Source organism: Canis aureus, chromosome 5 (genome assembly GCF_053574225.1).
Source record: "Canis aureus isolate CA01 chromosome 5, VMU_Caureus_v.1.0, whole genome shotgun sequence".
NCBI lineage: Eukaryota > Metazoa > Chordata > Mammalia > Carnivora > Canidae > Canis > Canis aureus.
In genome coordinates this window covers 67,542,412-67,563,756 of record NC_135615.1, presented here as the reverse complement: position 1 = coordinate 67,563,756, position 21,345 = coordinate 67,542,412, and the positions used below count along the sequence as shown (strand labels likewise).

General features: G+C 33.7%; 1 protein-coding gene and 1 long non-coding RNA gene across 6 annotated transcripts in view; one reads left to right on the top strand and one right to left on the bottom strand.

Annotated features, from left to right (window-relative positions):
- LONP2 (lon peptidase 2, peroxisomal) overlaps positions 1–21,345 on the top strand; it is a 94,997-nt gene that overhangs the window by 34,943 nt on the left and 38,709 nt on the right. For all 3 annotated transcript variants that reach the window (XM_077898509.1, XM_077898511.1, XM_077898510.1), the window contains exons 9-10: positions 17,834–17,984; positions 19,932–20,058. In XM_077898509.1, the coding sequence (XP_077754635.1) occupies positions 17,834–17,984; positions 19,932–20,058 (278 nt within the window). The remainder of the gene's footprint in view (positions 1–17,833; positions 17,985–19,931; positions 20,059–21,345) is intronic.
- The window catches only part of LOC144314444 (uncharacterized), a 49,926-nt gene that overhangs the window by 11,826 nt on the left and 16,755 nt on the right, over positions 1–21,345 (bottom strand). For 2 of the 3 annotated variants that reach the window (XR_013380317.1, XR_013380318.1), the window contains one exon: positions 3,591–3,805. This is a non-coding gene — a long non-coding RNA (uncharacterized LOC144314444). The remainder of the gene's footprint in view (positions 1–3,590; positions 3,806–21,345) is intronic. The other variant, XR_013380319.1, reaches the window with a different exon arrangement.

Sequence of the window (21,345 nt, the reverse complement as noted above, 5' to 3'; positions counted from 1 at the left end):
TTTGTTTAAAGACCAGTAGTTCTATAAGGTTATTACAAAAAACAGGAAGCAAATCTTTTTCTCAATAGGGTCCTCGATGTCCATTTCTACATGTTGACCTCTTTAACTTTTAGTTGATTAGTCCATTCTCAAAATAGCATGACCATATTGCCGCTTCTTGATTATACAATTTCTGGCATCATCTGTTGATTCTCCTCTATAAGAGAGGAGGATTTCACTTACTTTCTTCCCTTCACCCCCACTATATCATTCTCTACCCCTAATCCCCTGATCTGAATTGTATCCTGATTCGGTTAAGGCATTGTCAAATACTTATGTTATTATAAGTATGTAAGTTCTTTTCACAGCTGAGCCATAGTTACCATGTGGTAAACTATGATCACTTTTCTTTTCCTGTCCTTCCTTTGTTTTGTTGCACGTATTTTAAAAAAAAACTTTGTGGAGCTAATAATCGTCTTGTTTATTTTGCTTACTTCCAGTAGTTGTCTAAGTCTTGAACTTTGAAGACTTGTAGACACTGTGGGGGGCCTGAGTGGCACAGTTGATTAAGCATCCAACTCAGGTCATGATCTCAGGGTGGTGAGATTGAGCCCCACATCAGGCTCTGTGCTCAATGCAGAGTTGGCTTGAGATTCTCTCTCTCTCCTGCCCCTCTCCTCTGCTCCGGAGTATGTGGTAGACATTTGGGGGACATCACCTGTCCTCTCGCTCTCTCTCTTTCTCTCTTTCACTTTCACTTTCACTTTCTCTCTGTCAAATAAACAAAATCTTTAAAAAAAAAAAAAAAAAAGACTTGGAGACACCTTAAGCATTGGTCAGTTTTATCTCTTTCATGCCTCCAGCCTGAGCTACTTTTCCGCATCTGGTACCCAGCTGCCTTACTAGGATCTCCCTTCATCTCCCACCATGTTGGATTTCCTGTTTTCTGTATTCCATGTCTTCCTCATTCTTGGCTTTATTCTCTCACTTTCTTGGTGTTAATCTTCTAATAGCTTCCTGAGAAAGCTTGCACGGGTGGGAAATGTTTTTAGAAATGCGTATCTGAAAGTGTCTTTACGTTTCCCTCATGCTTGATTGGTGGTTTGCATTCTAGTTGAACATCTTTTTCCTGCAATATTTTGAAGACATTGCTCCATTGTTTTCCATTTTCCTATGTTGCTGTTGATTAGACTGAAGCCTTCAGGACTGTCTGTTGTAACTTGTTTTACTCTGAAAACTTTCAGGATGTACTCTTTTATCCCAGTGTTCTAAAATTTTACAGTAATCTGCCTTGGGATGGGTCTCTTTTCATTTTTGCTGATGCTTTCAAGATTCTTTGAATTGGAAAATCCTATCCTTTATTTCTTTAAAATTTTCTTGACTTCTTTTGATGATGACTTTTTCTTCATTTTGGGGGAACTCCTATTAATTGCATGTGGGATCTTTAATTTTCTTACCTTTTCTGTTACTCTTCTTTCTTTTTTTTTTTTTTGCTATACTTTTAATGAAGACTTCCTTAGCTTTATCTGTTGATCCTTCTATAATTTTTTGTTTCAAAGAACTTTTTCTTTTTTTTTTTTTTTTTAAATTTTTTTTTTTTTAATTTTTATTTATTTATGGTAGTCACAGAGAGAGAGAGAGAGAGAGAGGCAGAGACACAGGCAGAGGGAGAAGCAGGCTCCATGCACCGGGAGCCCGATGTGGGATTCGATCCCGGGTCTCCAGGATCGCGCCCTGGGCCAAAGGCAGGCGCCAAACCGCTGCGCCACCCAGGGATCCCTCAAAGAACTTTTTCTTAAATTCCCTGTTGATTCTTTTTTATAGTATCTTGCTCATTACATAGATGTAATATGTCCTCTTTGTGAAAGATACTGATAGATTTTTTTACCTTTCCTTTATGCTGCTTTTATCTATTATATATTTTTCTGTTTTAGAGTCCTCCATTAGATATCATATTTTTTGCTTGTTCATTCGTGTTTATTTATTTATTTTTTAAAGATTTTATTTTATATATTCATGAGAGACAGAGAGGCAGAGACACAGGCAGAGGGAGAAGCAGGCTCCGTGCAAGGAGCCCGATGTGGGACTCGATCCTAGGAATCCAGGATTATACCCTGAGCCAAAGGCAGATGCTCAACCGCTGAGCCACCCAGGCATCCCTCATTCGTGTTTAATAGTGAAGAACAGAAATGCTGGTTGGAAGCTGTGCACATCTGAGTTTCACAACAGGATCAGCTGGGCTGTTTGGTGGAGGAACCTCTTTAGATCAGTAATTTCAGGTCTTTTGAGGTTGGGCAGATTTCTCAGAGGACTCCATAAGTCCCTTGCCTTTAGAGTGGAGACTGGGTTGCCAACTTCCAGGGAACCAAGCAAGGGGGAGAAGGGTAAGGACGGTGACTGTCACTGCATTCAGCATTCCAGATGTATGCGTTTATCTGAACTGTTACTTTCAGGAGAGTACATACTCTCTTTAGTTGTACACAGGGTCACTGGAGGAAAATAAGCTCTGGTATTTTGCTGGGTTGGGGGAAGGGATTTGGGACCTGACTACTTCATAAACTTACTTTGACCAGTCCTCATTTTACTACCTCTACCCCCTGCTCCCCAACCCTTACCATGGTTTAAATAAAATATTTTATTCAAACTGATTTGTAAAATTGAGGGGAAACTTGATTTGTGAAAGTTTCTTTTGTTTTGTTTTGTTTTTTCTTATTTCCTTGCTTTGATTTCCCTTTGGCTTCCTGTTCCTTTTCTGCTTTTGTAATCTTCTTAGAACAGGATGACCTTGGAACATGTGTCTTGTAAGAAGCAGGGTAACTATACATTCTGATTTGCCTAGTACAATCCCATTTTATGCCTAATTATCAATTGCACTCTCTTTTAGTCTCAGAAGTGGGTCCTGTTGGGACAGTAAAAAGTACTGTTGCCATACTTAAAAGCTACAGAACTTGGGAGATACAGAGTTTCATTTGGTTTTCCCTATTATTGTGGTAAGACAGAAAATTCTGACTCAGAACTGCTTTACTCATCAGTACAGTAAAATAGTGAACATTATTGAAGAGTTTAGTGGTTTCTTAGATGATAACATTAGACTTTCAGTTTAATCAACATTGGGGCATTTTTCAGATAATCTGACAGATTCTCTCATTAGACAGTTACAGTTACTCTGTTGAAAAGAATTTGAGAATCCTTGATACTTCAGTTTCTCAACATGCTGAGTGGGAGTCCTGAAACAAATCCACCAGAGAGCTTCACAAGCAATAGTTGATGATTAAGCCCCCTGTCTGTCATACAGTATATTTTAGGTCTTCACGTAGTGCTTTGTCCTGTTTCAGTAAGATTTGTTGAATTGAGTCAATCTTTGATAACAAGCATCTGGCATAATGATATTTTCTTGTCTGATGTAGAAGTTGGAATTCACTTTTTGGCAGTTGATTTATTAATATTGCAAATAAAAGTATTAAAGCCTCAAATGATACCTCAAAGTAAATGCTACCTGGGGCAACATACTTATCACTATAGTTTAACTATGAATAGCATCAGTTCCTATAGTCTAGGGTTCTATACAGTGAAGCAAAGCACATATATAGAAGAAATGAGTATTTTGGTACCTGACTTCCTTCTCCTCCCCACCTGCTCCTGTGCTGGGTTAAAAAAAAAAAACAAAAACTCTTAAACCTATGGGTTGTTGAAATAATTAAATGTGATACAGTAAAAGTGCTCTGGAAACTGTAAAATACTCTATGATGTTATGTTAATATCCACTGACATTTCTTCTGTGTCCATTTTGAAAGCCACTTGCTGTTTCCATTGCCTTTAGGCCTACCTAAATGAAAAAAGGAACAAATTACTCAGCACCTTGTACTTAAAGTAGAAAATTACTAAGAGTCTAGAATATCCAAAAGTATGTTTTTTTTAATCCTTCCATATAGAAAGCCTGCTTTTAATGAAATTACTTCTAGATATGATTTATAAAATATAGTTATACAAGATTATTTTATAGTTAATTTAGATTAAAACAATATATATTAAATTAACATAATGTAGATACAGAGTGGCTACTCCAAGCAAGCTAAAGAATTATACTTGTACTGCCTATAGATTCTCCTCATCTTCATATTTATTTATGAAGGAGATGCCTATTTCCAGTTACTATTGTCAACAAAGGAATATTTACCCAAAATTTAGACAGCCTTTTAGGAAAATTTATTGGAAGAATATAAAAACATATTCAACTAATGGATTAAAAAAAATATTGGTAGACAGTAGAAGTTGGATAAGTCTGTTGAGTAGTATTAAAATGTGAGATACAAGGAAAGTCTTTTTATGTAATTACTAGACTCAACAAAATTATAGAATTCTTATCAGGTACATACAGTCATATTTATAATTGATGGAAGATTCAGACTTTGTTATAAAATGTAAGTGCACTTCTGAAATACACTTTTGTGTGAATGGGCTAACAAAATACGTGGCTACTTTACCAATTTTCTATATAAGCAGTATTTACAGTTCTGAATAATGTATGATATCCCCAAAGTAGAGAAGTCACTAATGTAGACATAGTAAACTTTTTTTTAACTGAAGTTCTTTTTTAATTAGAATTCGAGCCTTTTAGTAATTAGATGGGGTTATGTATATTTACTACTTGAGTATAACAGACATGGGATATTCTAATCTAAGCTCTACAATTATTGTCAAAGAAAGTCAAAAGAGAGAGATTTGGGAATCATCTCATCCAGCTCCATCCTTTTATTAATGAAAAATTTGTAGTTCTGGATGCTACCTTAATTTTTTTTATCTCATCACGTGCTTTATTTACAATATAAATTCTAAGATCCAGCAGAGTAAAAAATGTCTTAATACTGATGTTATGAAAGAGGTGTTTGTGAAGACACATTTTTCCCCTTTCATTTCTTCTCTGCTATCTCTGATTAAGAGGGATCCTGTAATTGAGTGATCAAACTAAGCTACATTAGGGAAACAAGGACCTGCTAATCATTACTTCTCAGTGCTGGCAAACCCTGTACCAGTGCGCAGGGTGTAACTTGCAGGTTACACAAAAATGTCTTCATGTCTTTGTTACCACTTTTCTTTATATACCCTGTTCCCAATTTTTGTCTTCTTTACCCTGTTACCTACCCACTTTCCCCCAGCACACATACAGGCACAATCTGCCACCTGAATGTCCATTACTCTCTCTCCCTTAGCTATATTCTCAACAAAAATTGCTGTTTCTCATTTCTACCCTGTTTAGCCACTCCCATTATTAGAGTTTGGTAGTGATCAAGTTGTGTGGTTAAATTTACATGAAAATTAATTTTGGAGTACGTTGGGGCAATTATTGTTATGTATTTGTTACTAGATAATCTGCAAGATTTTCTTTTCCTCTTCTACCATCCTTAGGGATGCTCTATAAGGGGACCACTAGACAAACCTGTGGCCCAAATCTTGGCTGTATGTCTCCGCAAAGACCCACCACTGAATTCAATAGTAAAATAAGAAAAGGAAAGAAAAAAAAAAAAAAGAACACTTGAGAAGTATCGACAGTAAATTGTTAAGCTGAGAAATAGTAATTTAACTAAGAAATAATGATGAGTTGGGTTTAGTCTTTATATCTGAGGTTTTCAATAGCAAGCAATTTTCAAAATACCTTGTTCATTTTAGGAAATGCTTATAAATATTTAATAGATTATATATTCTTATTTTTATATGAAGAATAGGCAATATTTACAAAATATAGAGAACCCTCTTTTATATTGATGATTCTCTTTTGCCAGAAATAAATGAAAAACTGAATGTTTTATAAAATATATGATCAACTTTGGGCAATTTAAGTCACAAGAAGAAATAGATGTTCAGAGGGAGATGTTAAACTGGTTGCCACTGATTAAACCAAAGCAGCAAACCCTATTTAAAAATTATGATTTAAATATATTTTATTTATTTACTTTTTTACAGTAGTGAGGTATAATTACATTTAGAAAGTGAATATATTTAAAATGTACATTTTTATTAATTTTGATGTGTGTGTAAATCATAAACCATAAGTATAATCAAAGTAATAAACATTGAAGTTCCACTTATTCATTACAGGGCATCAAAAGTAGATTAAAATTGTCACAACAATCTGTGAATTTGAAGAGCAATTGATAGAGATTATGCAGTCTAAAGAATAGGAAAACAAAATGACTAAAATGAACAAGGAAATATGGGATATAGATAAGCACAACAATCTATGCATAATTCAACAGGACAGGGAGATGGGAGCAGAAAAAATTTTTGAGGGAATAATGGATGAAAACTTATCAAATTTGATAAAAAACATAAATCTACACATTTGTGGAGCTCAGTGAATTTCCATGTAGGATAAGCTCAGAGAAATCCATAGATAGATAAAATAGTAAGAATCCTAAAAGACAAAAGAGAAAACTTTGAAAATAGCAAGAGAAAAACAATTGATGTATCTGTTAACATTTTGATCGACATTTGGATTTTTCAAGTGTTTGGCTATTACAAATAAAGCTACTGTGAATACTCATGTACAAGTCTTATATTGACTTCTACTTTTCTTTGATAAATACCTAGGAGTGGATGACTTGGTGAAATGGTAGGTGTTTTATTAGTATTTCATATAACCAACTTTTATTTTTTTCATATAATCAACTTTTAGATTACTTCTTGATACCACCTGTGGCCTTTAATACCCAGTAGGCTTTTTTGAATTACTGTCTTACTCCTGTTGGGCAGTTTGTCATCTTATTGTTTAGCTGTTTTCTCCCTCCTTTTTAAAGAGTCCTAGTTATTCTTTTGAATCATGTCATTAACTATATGGACAGTTTGTTAGTTCAGAAGGTGTATATCCTATTTTTTATAATACTTGTGATAATTTTAAGTTAAAAATCACACATCTCAACTTCTCTAATTATCAACATCATATATGAAATAAGATATATTGTCCCTCCCTTTATTAAATAAAAATGAAGTAATACACAATAGTCTTTTTTTTTTTTTTAGATTTTATTTATTTATTCCTGAGAGACACACAGAGAGAGGCAGAGACATAGGCAGAGGGAGAAGCAGGCTTCCTGCAGGGAGCCCCGTGCAGGATTCAATCCCAGGACCCAGGATCACACCCTGAGCTGCAGGCAGAAGCTCAACCACTGATTTCATTTTTTTAACATTCTATCAAAACCTATTTCAGCATTTATACTGTTTCCTTTTTTAAATTAATCCTTCTCACTCCCCCCCCCACATATTTTTAAGCAGTTAAAACTTAAAAGTTTACAGCACAATTAAGTAGAAAGTACTGAGAGTCCCATATAACCTCTTACCCACCCTCCCCCAGTTATCCCTTTTATTAACGTGTTGCATTTGTGACACATCTGTCACAGTTAATGAACCAATATTAATATATTAATATATTGTTTAAACTGGAGTTCATAGCTTACATCAGGGTTCACTTTGTGTTGTACATTCTGTGGGTTTTGATAAATGTATAAAGACCTGTATCTACCATTACAGGATCACATAAAATAGTTTCATTGCCCTAAAAATCCCTTATGTTCCACCTATTCTTTCCTCCCCCTCCCTAAACCTCTAGCAATCACTGCTCTTCTTACTGTCTCCAGTTTTCCCTTTTCCAGAATGACATATGGTTGGAATTATGCAGTCCGTAGTCTTTTCAGTTAGTAAAATGCATTTAAGATTTTTCCTTTTTTTTTTTTTTTGGCTTGGTAGTTCATTTCTTCTTATCACTGAATAATATTCCATTGTATAGATGTACCATAGTTTGTTTATACATTTGTCTATTGAAGGACAGCCTAGTTACTTCTAGGTTTTTTCAGTTATGAATAAAGCTACTGTAAACATTTATGTGCAGGCTTTTGTGTGGACATAAGTTTTCAGCTCACTTGGGTAAATACGGGGGAGTCCGGTTGCTGGACCACAAGGTAAGAGCATGTTTAATTTTGTAAGAAACTATCAAACTGTCTTCCATAGCGGCTGTACCACTTGCATTCCCACCAGCAATGAATGACAGTTTCTGTTGCTCCACTTCCTTACCAACATTTGGTGTATGCAGTGTTTTGGATTTTATCTAATATAGTAGGTATGCAGTAGTATCTCATTGTTTTTGTATTCTTTTTTGTAAATGTATTTGCCACGTTTGTTTTTTTTTGATAATAGATTTATTGAGACATAATTCACACAGCATAAGATTCACTCCTTAAGTATACAATTCTGTGGTTTTTAAATATATTCTTGCCCATATAGCCATTATTGGCCACTTTCCATCGCCCCCGTCCCACAAGCACAGAGAAGCCACTAATTTCTTACCCTCCCTCCCCCAGTTTTCCCTTTTATTAACATCTTACATTAGTGTAGTACATATTCTGCAGTTGGTGGACATTTGAGTTGTTACCAGTTTTGGTTGTTATATATAATGCTGTTATAATCATTCATGTACAAGTTTGTGTGTAGACATAGGTTTTCAGTTCTCTTGGGTTTTCATTTCTCCAGGAGTGGGGTTGCTAGATCATATGGAAATCCTGTATGTAACATTTTGAGAGACTTAAAAACTATTTCCCAAAGTGGCTGCACCATTTTAGTATTTCACTAACAATATAAGAGAGTTCTAATGTCTCTACATCCACATCAACACTTGTTACTGCCTCTTGTTTTTATTTTAGCCACCCATTTGTTTTAGTAGGTGTGAAGCCATAGTTTATTGTAGTTTTGATTATTTCCCTAATTACTAATATCATTGAGTATCTTTTCATGTGTTTATTGGCCATTTGTGTATTTTCTTTATAGAAATATCTATTCAAACCCATTTTTAACTGGGTTGTCTTTTTCTCATTAACTTCTTTACATATTCTTGATGCAAGTTCCTTCTCAGGTACATGATTTGCAAATAATTTCACCAGTTTTCTGGGTCTTCTTTTCACTTCTTTGATGGTATTGTTTAAAGCACAAAAATTTTTTATTTTTAAGTCTAATTTATTTGTATTTTTCTTTTGTCATTTGTAATTTTGGTGTTATATCTAAGAAGCCATCAAGGTCATGAGAATTTATTCTTACATTTTCCTTTAAGAGTTTTACAGTTTAGTTCTTATATTTAGGTTAATGGTTCATTTTGACCTAATGTTTGTATGTGGTATAAGGCGTAGGGATACAACTTCTTTTGCACGTGGATATCCAGTTGTTCCAAGGACCACTTATTGAAGATTTTTCTTTTTCTGTGGAATGGTATTGGCACTCTTGTTGAAAATTCAATTGAGGGACACCTGGGTGGCTCAGCGGTTGAGTGTCTGCCTTTGGCTCAGGACGACATCCTGGAGTCTCGGGATCGAGTCCCACTTTGGGCCCCCTGCATGGAACCTGCTTCTTCCTCTGCTTGTGTCTCTGCCTCTCTCTCTCTCTGTCTCTCATGAATAAATAAATAAAATATTTTTTTTAAAAAAAAGGAAAGAAAATTCAATTGACTGTAAATGCAAGAGTTTATTTCTGGACTCCCAGTTCTAGTCTCCATTGATTTATAGTCCCTTCCTTATGCCAATACCACACAATCTTGATTACTTTAATTTTATTTAATTTTTTTAAAGATTTATTTATTTATTCATGAGAAACACAAAGAGAGAGAGGCAGAGACACAGGCAGAGGGAGAAGCAGGCTCCATGCAGGGAGCCTGACGCGGGACTCCATCCCGGGTCTCCAGGGTTATACCCTGGGCTGAAGGTGGCGCTAAACTGCTGAGCCACCAGGGCTGCCCGATTAATTTTATAGAAGGTTTTGAAATCAGGAAGTGTGAATCCTCCAGATTTGTCCTTTTTCAAGATTGTTTAGCCATTCTGGGGCCTGGGTCCATATTTCCACATGAATTTTAGTATTAGCTTGTCACTTTCTACAAAAAAAGGCAACTAGGATTTTGATAGGGATTGGATTGAATCTATAGATCATTTTAGGGAATATTACCATATTAATAATAGTAATTCTTCCAATCCATGAACATAGGAGTCTTTCTGTTTATTTAGGTCTTCTTTAATGTATTTCAACAATGTTTTGTGGGTTTCTAAAAAAATTTTTTTTGTTTAAATTCAGTTAATTAACATATAGTGTATTATTAATTTCAGACGCAGAGTTCAACCATTCATCAGTTGTATATACATACACCCAGTGATCATTACATCACATGCTCTCCTTAATCCGTCACCCAAGTACTCCATCCCCCTACCCCCTTCCCTCTAGCAACTCTTAATGGTTTGTTTCCCTCTGATTTTGTCATATTTTTCATATTTTTCCCTCCCTTCTCCTATGCTCTGTTTTGTTTCTTTTGTTTCTTAAAGTAGTTTTTGAATATATAAGTCTTACAGTTCTTTTAAGATTATTCTTAAATGTTTTATTTTTTTAATATTAGAAATTGAATTGTTTTTTTCATTTCTGTTTTGCATTGTTTGTGGTTTATGTAAGAAATACAGTTGATTTTTGAATATTGGTCTTATATCCTGTAACCTTTCAGAACTTGTTTATTAGTTTTTCCAGTGGATTCATTAGGCTTTCACATGTAATCCCATGCAAGATCATGTAATATACACATAGAGCTACATTTATTTCTTTCCAGTTTGAATACACTTTTTTTTCCTACTTGCCTTGGCTAGAGCCTCCAGTATGACATTGAATAGAAATGGCAAGATCTGTTCAGATTTTCTATTACTTCTTGATATAAACAGTGGTTTGTATCTTCCTGGGAATCCTTCCATTTCATTTAGGTTACTGAATTTATTAGCATATAGCTATTCACAGTATACTCACATATTTTTTATTTCTGTAAGGTTGATAGTAGTGTGGCCTGAGTCCCTCCAGATTTTAGTAATTTGGGTGTTCTCCCTGCTTTCCTTTGTCAGTATGGCTAAATGTCAATTTTATTGAACTACTCAAAGAATCAAGTTTTGATGTATTGATTTACTGTTTTTGTCTTTACTGTTTTTGTTTATGTACTCTCTAATTTTAGTATATCCTTCTTTCTTCTTGCCTTAGTTCAATTTGCTATTTTTCTGCTTTCTTAAGGTAGAAAGTTAGATTATCGATTTGAATTTTTTTAATACATGCTTTTATAGCTACGAATATTATAAGCACTGATTTAGCTGCATCTCAAATTTTAGTAAATTACATTTTTGTCTTTATTCATCTCAAAATATTTTCAACTCCCCTGTGATTTCTTTTTGACCTTTGGTTATTTAGGATTTAGTTTCATATATTTGTGAATTTCCAATTTTTTTTTCTTATTCATTTCTGATTTCATCCCATTGTGATCAGAGATTATACTTTGTGTGATTTCAGTTCTTTGAAATTTAGGTGTTTATTTAATGGCCTTGCTTATGGTCTGTCCTGGAGACTATTCCATGTGCACTTGAAAAGAATGTGTGTACTGCTGCTGTTGCTGGATGGATTGTTCTCTAGATGTTTGTTATGTCTGATTGATTTATAGTATAGTTCAAATCTTCTATGTCCTTGTTGATCTTTTCCTAGTTGTACCTATTATTAGATATATAGAGATAAGACTCAGATATGGATTGTCTACATCCACCTGAAGAGATTTATTATAAGGAATAAGCTTATACAGTTGTGGAGTCTGGGAATTCCAAAATCTGCAGTATGGACTGGCAGGCTGAAGACCCAGGGGAACTGATGGGCAAATGAAGTTCAAAGGCAGTTTTCTGGAGAATTTAATTTCTCTTGCTCAAGGATGCCAGTCTCTTTGTTCTATTCAGACCTTCAACTGATTAGAGGAAGCCCCTCCACTAGGTGGAGGGCAGTCTACCAGAGTTCACCGATTTAAATTTTAATCTCATCTGAAAACACTCTCCAAGTTGACACACAAAATTAAACATCATAAATAACATAAAAATTTAGCTTCAAAAAAATTTAGCTTCAATAAGTCCCCCTTCCCTCTTTCTTTGTGCAGCTATTGTCATAAAAAGTATATCTCTATACACTGTAAATCTATCAACACAGTAATATGCAGTTGATTGTCATTATTGCCATAGCTGTGTTCTGTAAAATTGCAGCAAACACTGAATTAGTGAATACTGAATTATTGCTCCAAGGAGAAATAGGTTTGCCAGCCAGTTTGTCAGTTGATCAATATATAACCTTGTTTTATTTGTGTTTCTGTTACAGTTGGTTATTTAATATATATTGTTCATTCATTAACATACAACTCATGACTGCTAACACTATTACTCATGCCTAAATGAAGCTTACCTAACACAGCCTTGCTGTCTTATGAACTTGCACAGAAAACACTTAAGTACTACTTTTAGGGGGTCTTTTAAACAGCAAAATCACTAACGAAAAGCACAGAAATGCAGAAAACATGGCACTATTAAATAGAATGCAAAAAGGATACGTGTTTAGAATGTGACAACTGTAACAAGAAGACGGCATCATTCTTGTTTGACTTCAGCTGGGAATACCCACCTTGGGCTGTGTGTTTTCTTGTGTCTGCAGGTAACTACAGAAGCACCACAAGTATTAATTTTTGAGTTGTAAATAAATTCTAGGTATTAGGCAAATTGGCAAATTCAGAAGCCATGAATAATGAGAACCAATTGTAATTATTGTTTTATGAAGTCATTTGAATCAGATAAGAGAAGATCAGATTACAAACAAAAAATACATTTATATTGGCTTTTGTATTTACCAATGCAGTTATTTTAACAGGTGTTCTTTGTTTCTTTGTGTAGATACAGCTTAGTGTCCTTTCACTTTAGCCGTTAGTATTTCTTGTCTAGTTGGCTAGTTATAAATTCTCTCAGTGTTTTTTATCTGGGAATACCTTATTTCTCCTTCATTTTTGAAGGATTGTTTTGTTGGATATAAAATCCTTGGTTGACAGGTTTTGTTTTTTTTTTTTCCCTTTAGCATTTTCAGTATTTCCTTTACTGCTTTCCATCTCTTGTGGTTTCTAAGGCAAAGTCAACTATTAATCTTATGGAGAATCTCTTGTACTCAATGATTAATTCATTAATTCCTTACACTGCCATTCTAATAGAAGTGTTTCTTCATATTTTTAGTTTTAATTCTATGCTTAAATGATTTCATTGTTTCTGGTCTTTTTATTATGATTAATCTATTGTTTAGATGGAATACATCTTCAGGTTACTTTTTTCAAGGATTTGTTTGTAGGTTATGTTTTGAGGCCTTTTATATTTGTTAACATGTCTTTGTTGTCTACACCACTCATCTCCATTTGTTTTGCTCACATATTGTATAAGTAAAATTTTTTGAAAATCTGTTTATATACAAATCTATACTTTAACAAACAAATGTTTGTGATAATAAACTGCCATAGACTGGATGACTTTAAAATAAAAAAATAAAATAAAATAAAATAAAATAAAATAAAATAAAATAAAATAAAATAAAATAAAATAAAATAAAATAAAATAATAAAATAAAATAAAATAAAATAAAATAAAATAATAAAATAAAATAAAATATAAAATAAAATAAAAAAATAAAAAAAATAAAATATAAATAAAATAAATAAAATAAAATAAATTACGCCAGAAATTCATCTTTTCACAGCTCTGGAGTCTGGAAGTCTAAGATCAAGGTGTTGGCAGGTTTGATTTCTCCTGAGATCTCTCTCTGGCTTGCAGCCTGCTGCCTTCTCACTGTGTCCTCACATGGTCTTTTCTCTGTGCCCATGCATCCCTAGTTTGTCTCTCTCTGTCTTTGCTTATAAAGGATACCAGTCATAATGGATTAGGGCCCCACCCATATGACCTCATTTAATCCCATCTGTCTCAGACCCTATTTCTAAATACAGTCACATTAAGGGAATAGAGTTGAATCTATAACAGAGTATATATATAATATACACATAACATATATGTACCATTGTACTAGTATTATATACTTATATAACATTGAATTTTAAAAGATAAGTATGTTTTTAATGAAAAAAATGTATTCTAGTTATATTACTGTTTTTATATCATAATGTGGCTCTCAAAGCTTATTCAAGAAATAAAAATGTCTCTATCATTTTCTTGTTTACATCTTTACCTCTATTTAATAATATTTCGCAAGAATCCTTTAAAACTTATTCATTCATTTCTGATCAATAAAAAACAATCAGGCTGACATGGACTACAGTATACTGTAATTCCAGTGCAAGCAGGTAAGTGAGGGCACCACTCTTCTCCTAGGATATCTCCTAATGTGTTGCATGCTCCAAGTTGAGGGTGTTTCTTCCATTTTATACATGAAATATTTTAAAAATGAATTTCTTTCTGGATTTAACTGGATTTCTTTCTGTTTTATGGATAAAGATGAATATATATATATATAGAGAGAGAGAGAGAGAGAGAGTGTGTAATAGTATCTGCTTGCACTTTGGTAGGTCATTTTGATGTTTCCCTGTTGTGACCACTAGCCTAAACACAAAATAAAATGGGTATTAATTCATCATAATTGGGTAGTGGGTTCATGGGTGTTCATTTGTTTTCCTTTGTGTCTTATGTGTGTCACATATATTCTGTTTTAAGGTTTTAAAATATTTTAAATTACTCATAATTTTGCTTGAAAATTATGTTTCAATAATAGTCTATCATTTATTATTGCATAAGAATAATCTAATAAGGTTTTTCAATCTATAATGTTGGATCTTCCAGAATATTTTCTTGATTATTTCTCTAATTATACTGTATTTTACATTTGTTGAGATTTTTCTGTAGTTATATCAATTAGCTATAAATTAGGTATCTTTATTTTTTATATATCTATCCCTTATGTGGCTTTAATGCCTTTTACTAAAATGTTCTAGACATTTTTTTCCAAGTTTGTCCTTATCAGTTACTTGATTTCTATAGTATTGTGTGTGACTTCCAGAGTTGGTTTTAATTATTTTATTTTACTTCGTTTATTTTTTACTTTTTGTTGTGGAAAATTTCAAACATAACAAAGGTAAAGAAAAAATAGTACAGTGAACCATATAAACTCATCATTCATGCTTAACAATTATCATCTCTTGGCCAATTTTGTTTCATCTATTCCTATCCATTCTCCACTACCCGGCTTCTGTTTATTTTAAATCAAATTTTAGACATATCTTTTCATAAATATTTAGTATCTGTCTCTAAAAAATACAGACTTTAAAAAAATATAACCATATTGTCATACTTAAAGATGATAGTTACCTAGTCATCTCTAATGAGTAGAGTGTACTCCTGGATTGCCTACAAACATCTGTAGTTCTCTTGCCAGAAATTGTTATTGAAAAACAATTCTCAGCATACATGCCTCTCCATAGTTTATTTCACCTCTGATTTCATGATCCTAAGAATAAAGTGTTATATCATGGCTATTTCCATTTCCAGTCGGACTGTGTAGGTAGGAATTACAGTCCTAGCATAGATTTAGAAAAACATTTGATTGAGAAGAGAGAAAAAAATAGCTCTAACTGATCTTGAAAACAACTTCTGTTTGTAGCTGAGTTAGTCCATCGAAGCCCTGGCTCTAAAGTTCAGGAGAAAAAGCAGAGATTTGATAGCTATGAAGTTCTTACTGTGGGGCATCTGGATGGTTCAGTGGGTTAAGCAGTTAAGCGTCTGCCTTTAGCTCAGGTCATGATCTCAGGGCATAGGGCTTCCTGCTTTGTGGAGAGTCTTCTTCTCCCTCTCCTTCTGCCCCTCCACCCTCTTATGCTCTCTCATACTCTCTCTCTCTCAAATAAATAAAATCCTTTAAAAAAAAGTTCTTACTGTGATTTTTATCTCTCCATGGACTCACCAGTTTACTTTAAGGTGTCATTTGAATGGTGATTACTAGAAATTCTATTTATCTGGCTACTGATCAGTATTTGTGTACTTGATCTTAACCAGAAGTCCAAGAAGTGTTTGATAAATGTCTGATGTTCTTTTGTGTTTTCCTAGATAACAGAGGCAAACAAATTGGGCATCACTGGCTTTCTCTTCTTATAACCCAGATGTCCTGTAATGCATTTCTTAAAAGACCTCGTTCATACTTGAGAAACATTCATTTATTAATTTCCCTACTTTCTTTAAACTCCATTGTCTTTTCATTTTAAGAGAAAAAAATTACTTGGACAGGTCTCACAGCCATTTCTAAAACTTATCCAACATGTATATATTGGATTTATTTATTATTTTTTAAAGATTTTATTTATTTATTCATGAGAGACACACAGAGAGAGAGAGAAGCAGAGACACAGGCAGAGGGAGAAGCAAGCTCCATGCAGGGAGCCCAATGTGGGACTAGATCCCAAGTCTCCAGGATCACACCCTGGGCTGAAGGCGGCGCTAAACTGCTGAGCCACCCGGGCTGCCCTATATATTGGATTTAATTAGAGCCATTAAAGAATAGATTTTTATTTAATAGATTTAACTAAGATTGTCCTATTTTCCATACATTAAAAGTTTCAGATAATTGGTACACAGTAAGATTACTCTTAACCAGTTCTGTACTGGGCATTATTAGTATGGTCCTTGATGTCTCAAAAGTACCTTATTTTATAAGGTTAAACATTATTAAGTCTTGTGAAAATATGAATAGTAGAACTTTCTGAAAATTGTGTTCTAGATAAGCACTGAGTTTCCAATAATGAATGTTTACCAAATTCAAGATTCTCTGTAAAAGGCTTTAATTTAAGACTAACTTATCGATATATTTAGCAATAATTAAAGCTTAGAAAGGGAATCAGAAGCAAGGAAAAACTTCCGCTGTAGTAAAAATGATCATTGGTAAATATTTTAGTCCATTTACTTCCTTTTTGAATATGTATGTCAACTTTGTTTAATATTTATACTAATCTACTATAATTAAAGGTGATAATATAATATGTTAAATATTAAGAACATGTAGAAGACACCAAGTCCTGTGTAGACCTCTCCACAATGAGTGCCTGTGACTTGGAGCATTTGAGTAGTAACCTAAAGAATATATATTTTCTCATATCTAGTTCAGCATTTTAAGAATTTAATTGATAAATTAAATAATTTCCCAATTAAAATATTTTAAGAGATACTGATATTTTGCTCATTAAAAACAAAAATTGGAGGAGCACCTTGGTGGCTCAGTGGTTGAGCATCTGCCTTTGGCTCAGGTCTTGATCCCAAGGTCCTGGGATCAAGTTCCTCATCAGGCTCCCTGCAGGGAGCCTGCTTCTGCTTCTGCCTATGTCTCTGCCTCTCTCTCTCTGTGTCTCTCATGAATAAATAAGTAAAATCTTAAAAAAAAAAAAAAAAGTTTTGTTTTTAATGTCTTTTAAAAGTGAATTTTTCCTTGTGCTGTATCAGAATATAGTAGCCTAGTAATTTTTACTTGTTTACTTTTTGTTTGGAATCTCTTTTCAGTTAAAGACTTTATAACCAGATTTACTGATAATGTTTGAGAAGTGTACTAATTATTTTGTCTTACCTAAGAATTTGAAAATACTCTATACATCTACTTTATGTTCCCAAAGCAGTTAAGAGAGGATGTGTTACCAAGAGAGAAACTGGTTCTGTAGGATTGGTAACTTATTTATGACCACCAAATCAGTCATTAGTAAATAGACTTAAGAACAGAGCTTAAAGGAGTAATTTTTGCTTCTTTGTACTTTCATATTTTTTCAAAAATTTTGACATTGAACTTTTTTTCTTTTTTTTAAGTATTTAGAATGCAGGGAATGTAAAGAATGGTGCTTGGGTTTTAGTGTTATCCTCGTGTTTCTCAAACTAACTGTATTGAACAGAAATATCAACCTTGCTAATACATCATATGTGTTTGTGTTTTAGCTTTCTATTGGAATTGCTGAATTTATTTAAATTTTTATGTTCTCTCACAGGTGTTGGATCCCGAACAAAACCATAACTTCACAGACCATTATCTAAATGTGGCCTTTGACCTTTCCCAAGTTCTTTTTATAGCTACTGCCAACACCACTGCGACTATTCCACCTGCCTTGTTGGACAGAATGGAGATCATTCAGGTCCCAGGTACCTGATTCATAAATAAAATCATTATTTGATATATTTTGCCTTTCTAAGCAAAACTCTTAAGTTCTGCAGTGGAGTTTGAATAAAAAATTGATTTGCCAGTATATGATCTTCAAAGTTCTAAGTCTGTTAAAAACCAGCTTTTATGTAAATTCAAAGTCTGGAACAACAAAACTTTGTTTTAGCCATGACATACAGGATTATGTATGTGTTCTGTAAGATACCAAGAATAAAGTTTGCATAACAATTTCAGACTTAATTTAGCATTAAGACATTCTTAGCATTAAAAAAAATGTTTTCCAGTGTCTTAGAAAATAAGACATTCTTCTTTGAAACCATTTTTAAACAAATATATAAAAATATATTTTTTTTCAAAATGAGTATCTTCAAACCAAAAATAGATCTTTACATGGTCAATTTACCCTCTTGTCTATAAGATTTTAAACTTTTTACTATGTCTTCTTTTTAGTTATTTCTGTCAAGTAGTTCCCTATTTTTTTTCCCTATTTTTTTTTAATCATGTTTTCTCCTTCACTGGAGTGTGTAAAATAAAGTCCTTTAGTTACTAACACTAAATAAACCTGTTTATGATTATTTTCCTTCTTTTAATTACTTAAAATTATTTTTCCCTAGAAGAGATGAAATGTAAGTGGGTATTTGTTATAATGAAAATAGGAAGAATCAATATATTTTTTGATTCTAAATATGAACTAAATAGGTATTTCATATTAACCTGAAATAAATTTCTACTATCAAGTGAATGATTATTGCATTTCTTAGTTATCTGTAAGCCTTTTAGTTTTTAATACTTATTTTAAAAATATGATAGAGTAAAAAATTGCTTTGTGCATATTTATAAGACTAAAATAGGGGCACTGGGGTGGCTGAGTCAGTTAAGTGTCTGCCTTCAGCTCAGCTCACAATCTCAGGGTCCTGGGATCAAGTTCTGCATTGGGCTCCCTGCTCAGTGAGAGTCTGCTTCTCTCTCTGCCCCTCCTCCCTACTTGTGCACTCTCTCTCTCTCTCTTTCTCTCTCTCTCTCAAATAAATAAAATATTAAAAAAAAAGACTAAAATAAATAAGAGATCTAATTGCCTGGAAATTCCCAATTAAGGCAGAGAATCTATAAAACACTGACACAGGACAGCCGCTACATGGGTGGACATATGATGCCAGTCTCTTCCTGTAGGTTTGGTTATCCTGTCTTCTACTTTTTTGGCATTTTTATTTCCTTACTCTACTTACAAGCTGTCTTATCAGTTCACCTTTTTTATTTGTGCTTGTTGAATGGAAAGGGGGCCTTTTGTTTAGGGAAAATTTTGTCCTATGGGATTTAAAGACAAAGTAAATCTATACTCATGAGGTTTTTAAATAAATAACATAAAGTCTTTTAACTATATAAATTATATGTATAATTCCAACATGTAGAGGGGAAAAAACTTCTAGGAGGACATCTTAGTTTCTGTTTTGTTACTTAAATTTATAGCCAGAGTTCTGCAAATAGCTCCCTTGCAGCTCTTGCCCTGGGATTCTACTTACTTGTTGTTTTAAGTTGTTGCGGTTAGGTATCAAATCATGCTAAAGAGAAGAGATGTATTATTTGCCTATTAAATAATAAAAACTCACATTTGAGTTAAGGAGAGAATTATCTTAGACATTTGATTAAGAGTTTTCCTCTTCTTTAAGAGAGATATTATTTAATCAAGAGACTTTCAAAGCTGTGCTTAGTAAATGCTTTTTTTGTTTGCGGACAAATTGGAAATTTTAACAATTTAATTGGAGATTAAATTTTTTATTCTGATTATAATCTTCGTTGAAGTAAAACTTAATAAATTCATTCTAAGTCCAAGATCCATTGAATCTGCATTTGATTCATTTTTTTTTTTTTAAAGTGGCACTATGGAAGCTGTGTGAATAATTACAAAATAAGATCACTTTTTTCCCTAGGGTATACACAAGAGGAGAAAATTGAGATTGCCCACAGGCACTTGATCCCAAAGCAACTGGAACAGCATGGACTGACTCCTCAGCAGATTCAGATCCCACAGGTTACTACTCTTGACATCATCACCAGGTTAGTCAACCGTCCTGAGGCCTCTCATTGTTTGAGTATAAAAAGAAAAAAGGGACAATTTTACTGGCAACTCACAGCAACCATTCCTTTCTCTCCACCAGAATCCCAGCAAGCATTTCCATAACTTGATCTTTTTTTAAATTTTTTTTAAAGATTTTATTTATTTATTTATTCATGAGAGACACAGAGAGAGAGGCAGAGACATAGGGAGAAGGGAGAAGCAGGCTCCATGCAGGGAGCCTGATGTGGGACTCCATCCCAGGACTCCAGGATCACACCCTGAACTGAAGGCAGATGCTCAGCCACTGAGCCACCCAGGTGTCCCTCCATAACTTGATCTACACAGGGCTCAATATTATACAGAAATTCAGACAGAAAGAGCTTAGAGTGTCTTCATAGCTGAGGACTTTAGCTGAGCCAGAATTTTAGCTTTTTCACAAGAGCAGTGCACAGGATTCATTTGATAAATTGAGAACCAAAAACAAGGAAAATATTGAGACACCCTATATGCCCCAGGATCTTAAAAGTTAAATTCTCTTAAGAAGTGCATTGCTACTTTCAAACACCTGTCTTAAGTTACTCAGATTTTCTTCTCTTTGAGAGATTTTAAATATCCTTAACAATTTTCATCTTCGGAATTAACACTGGAACAATAGAGGGTGCTTTCCTGAGTTAGCTACCAAGTCCTTAAGCCTGTAGCAAGCAGGATGTAAATTATCTGAGTAGAGTATTGCTTCGTCTGATTTATAGATTGCATGTTTGAATGGAAAATATACCCTGTTGAGAATTTATATCTGCAACAGCCTCTTACAGTTTTCCTGGCTCAGCGTTACAGATCCATTGCATCATCTGGCGAATTGTGTCAGGCTGCCAAATGCTCCTCATGCGGCCCTCTCACAGTAACTGCTGTTTTTCAGGAGAAGCAAAGTATCTCACCATTTTGATCTTTGACTTAGAGTTTGGCCAGTCAGACTGCTTTTTGATCTAAGCCAGCCTTCTTATGGAAGTCTATTTGGAAGTCTATTTAAATTTATACATAAAACAGTAAGACTAGATCTGACCTGGGAGTTCCTTTTCTTAACTTGTGATTCATTGCCTGGATAATGCCAGGAGAAATAAATTAGGTGATTTATATGCCGAAGTCTTCCAACAATAATATTATTCCAGATAACACCCCAATGCCTTTGGGTAACTTTCAACAAATCACTTAACCTTTTTGATAGCTTCCCCATCTGTAAAATATGAGTGAGAGGAAAAAAAATATCTGGATTGAAATAATACTGACTT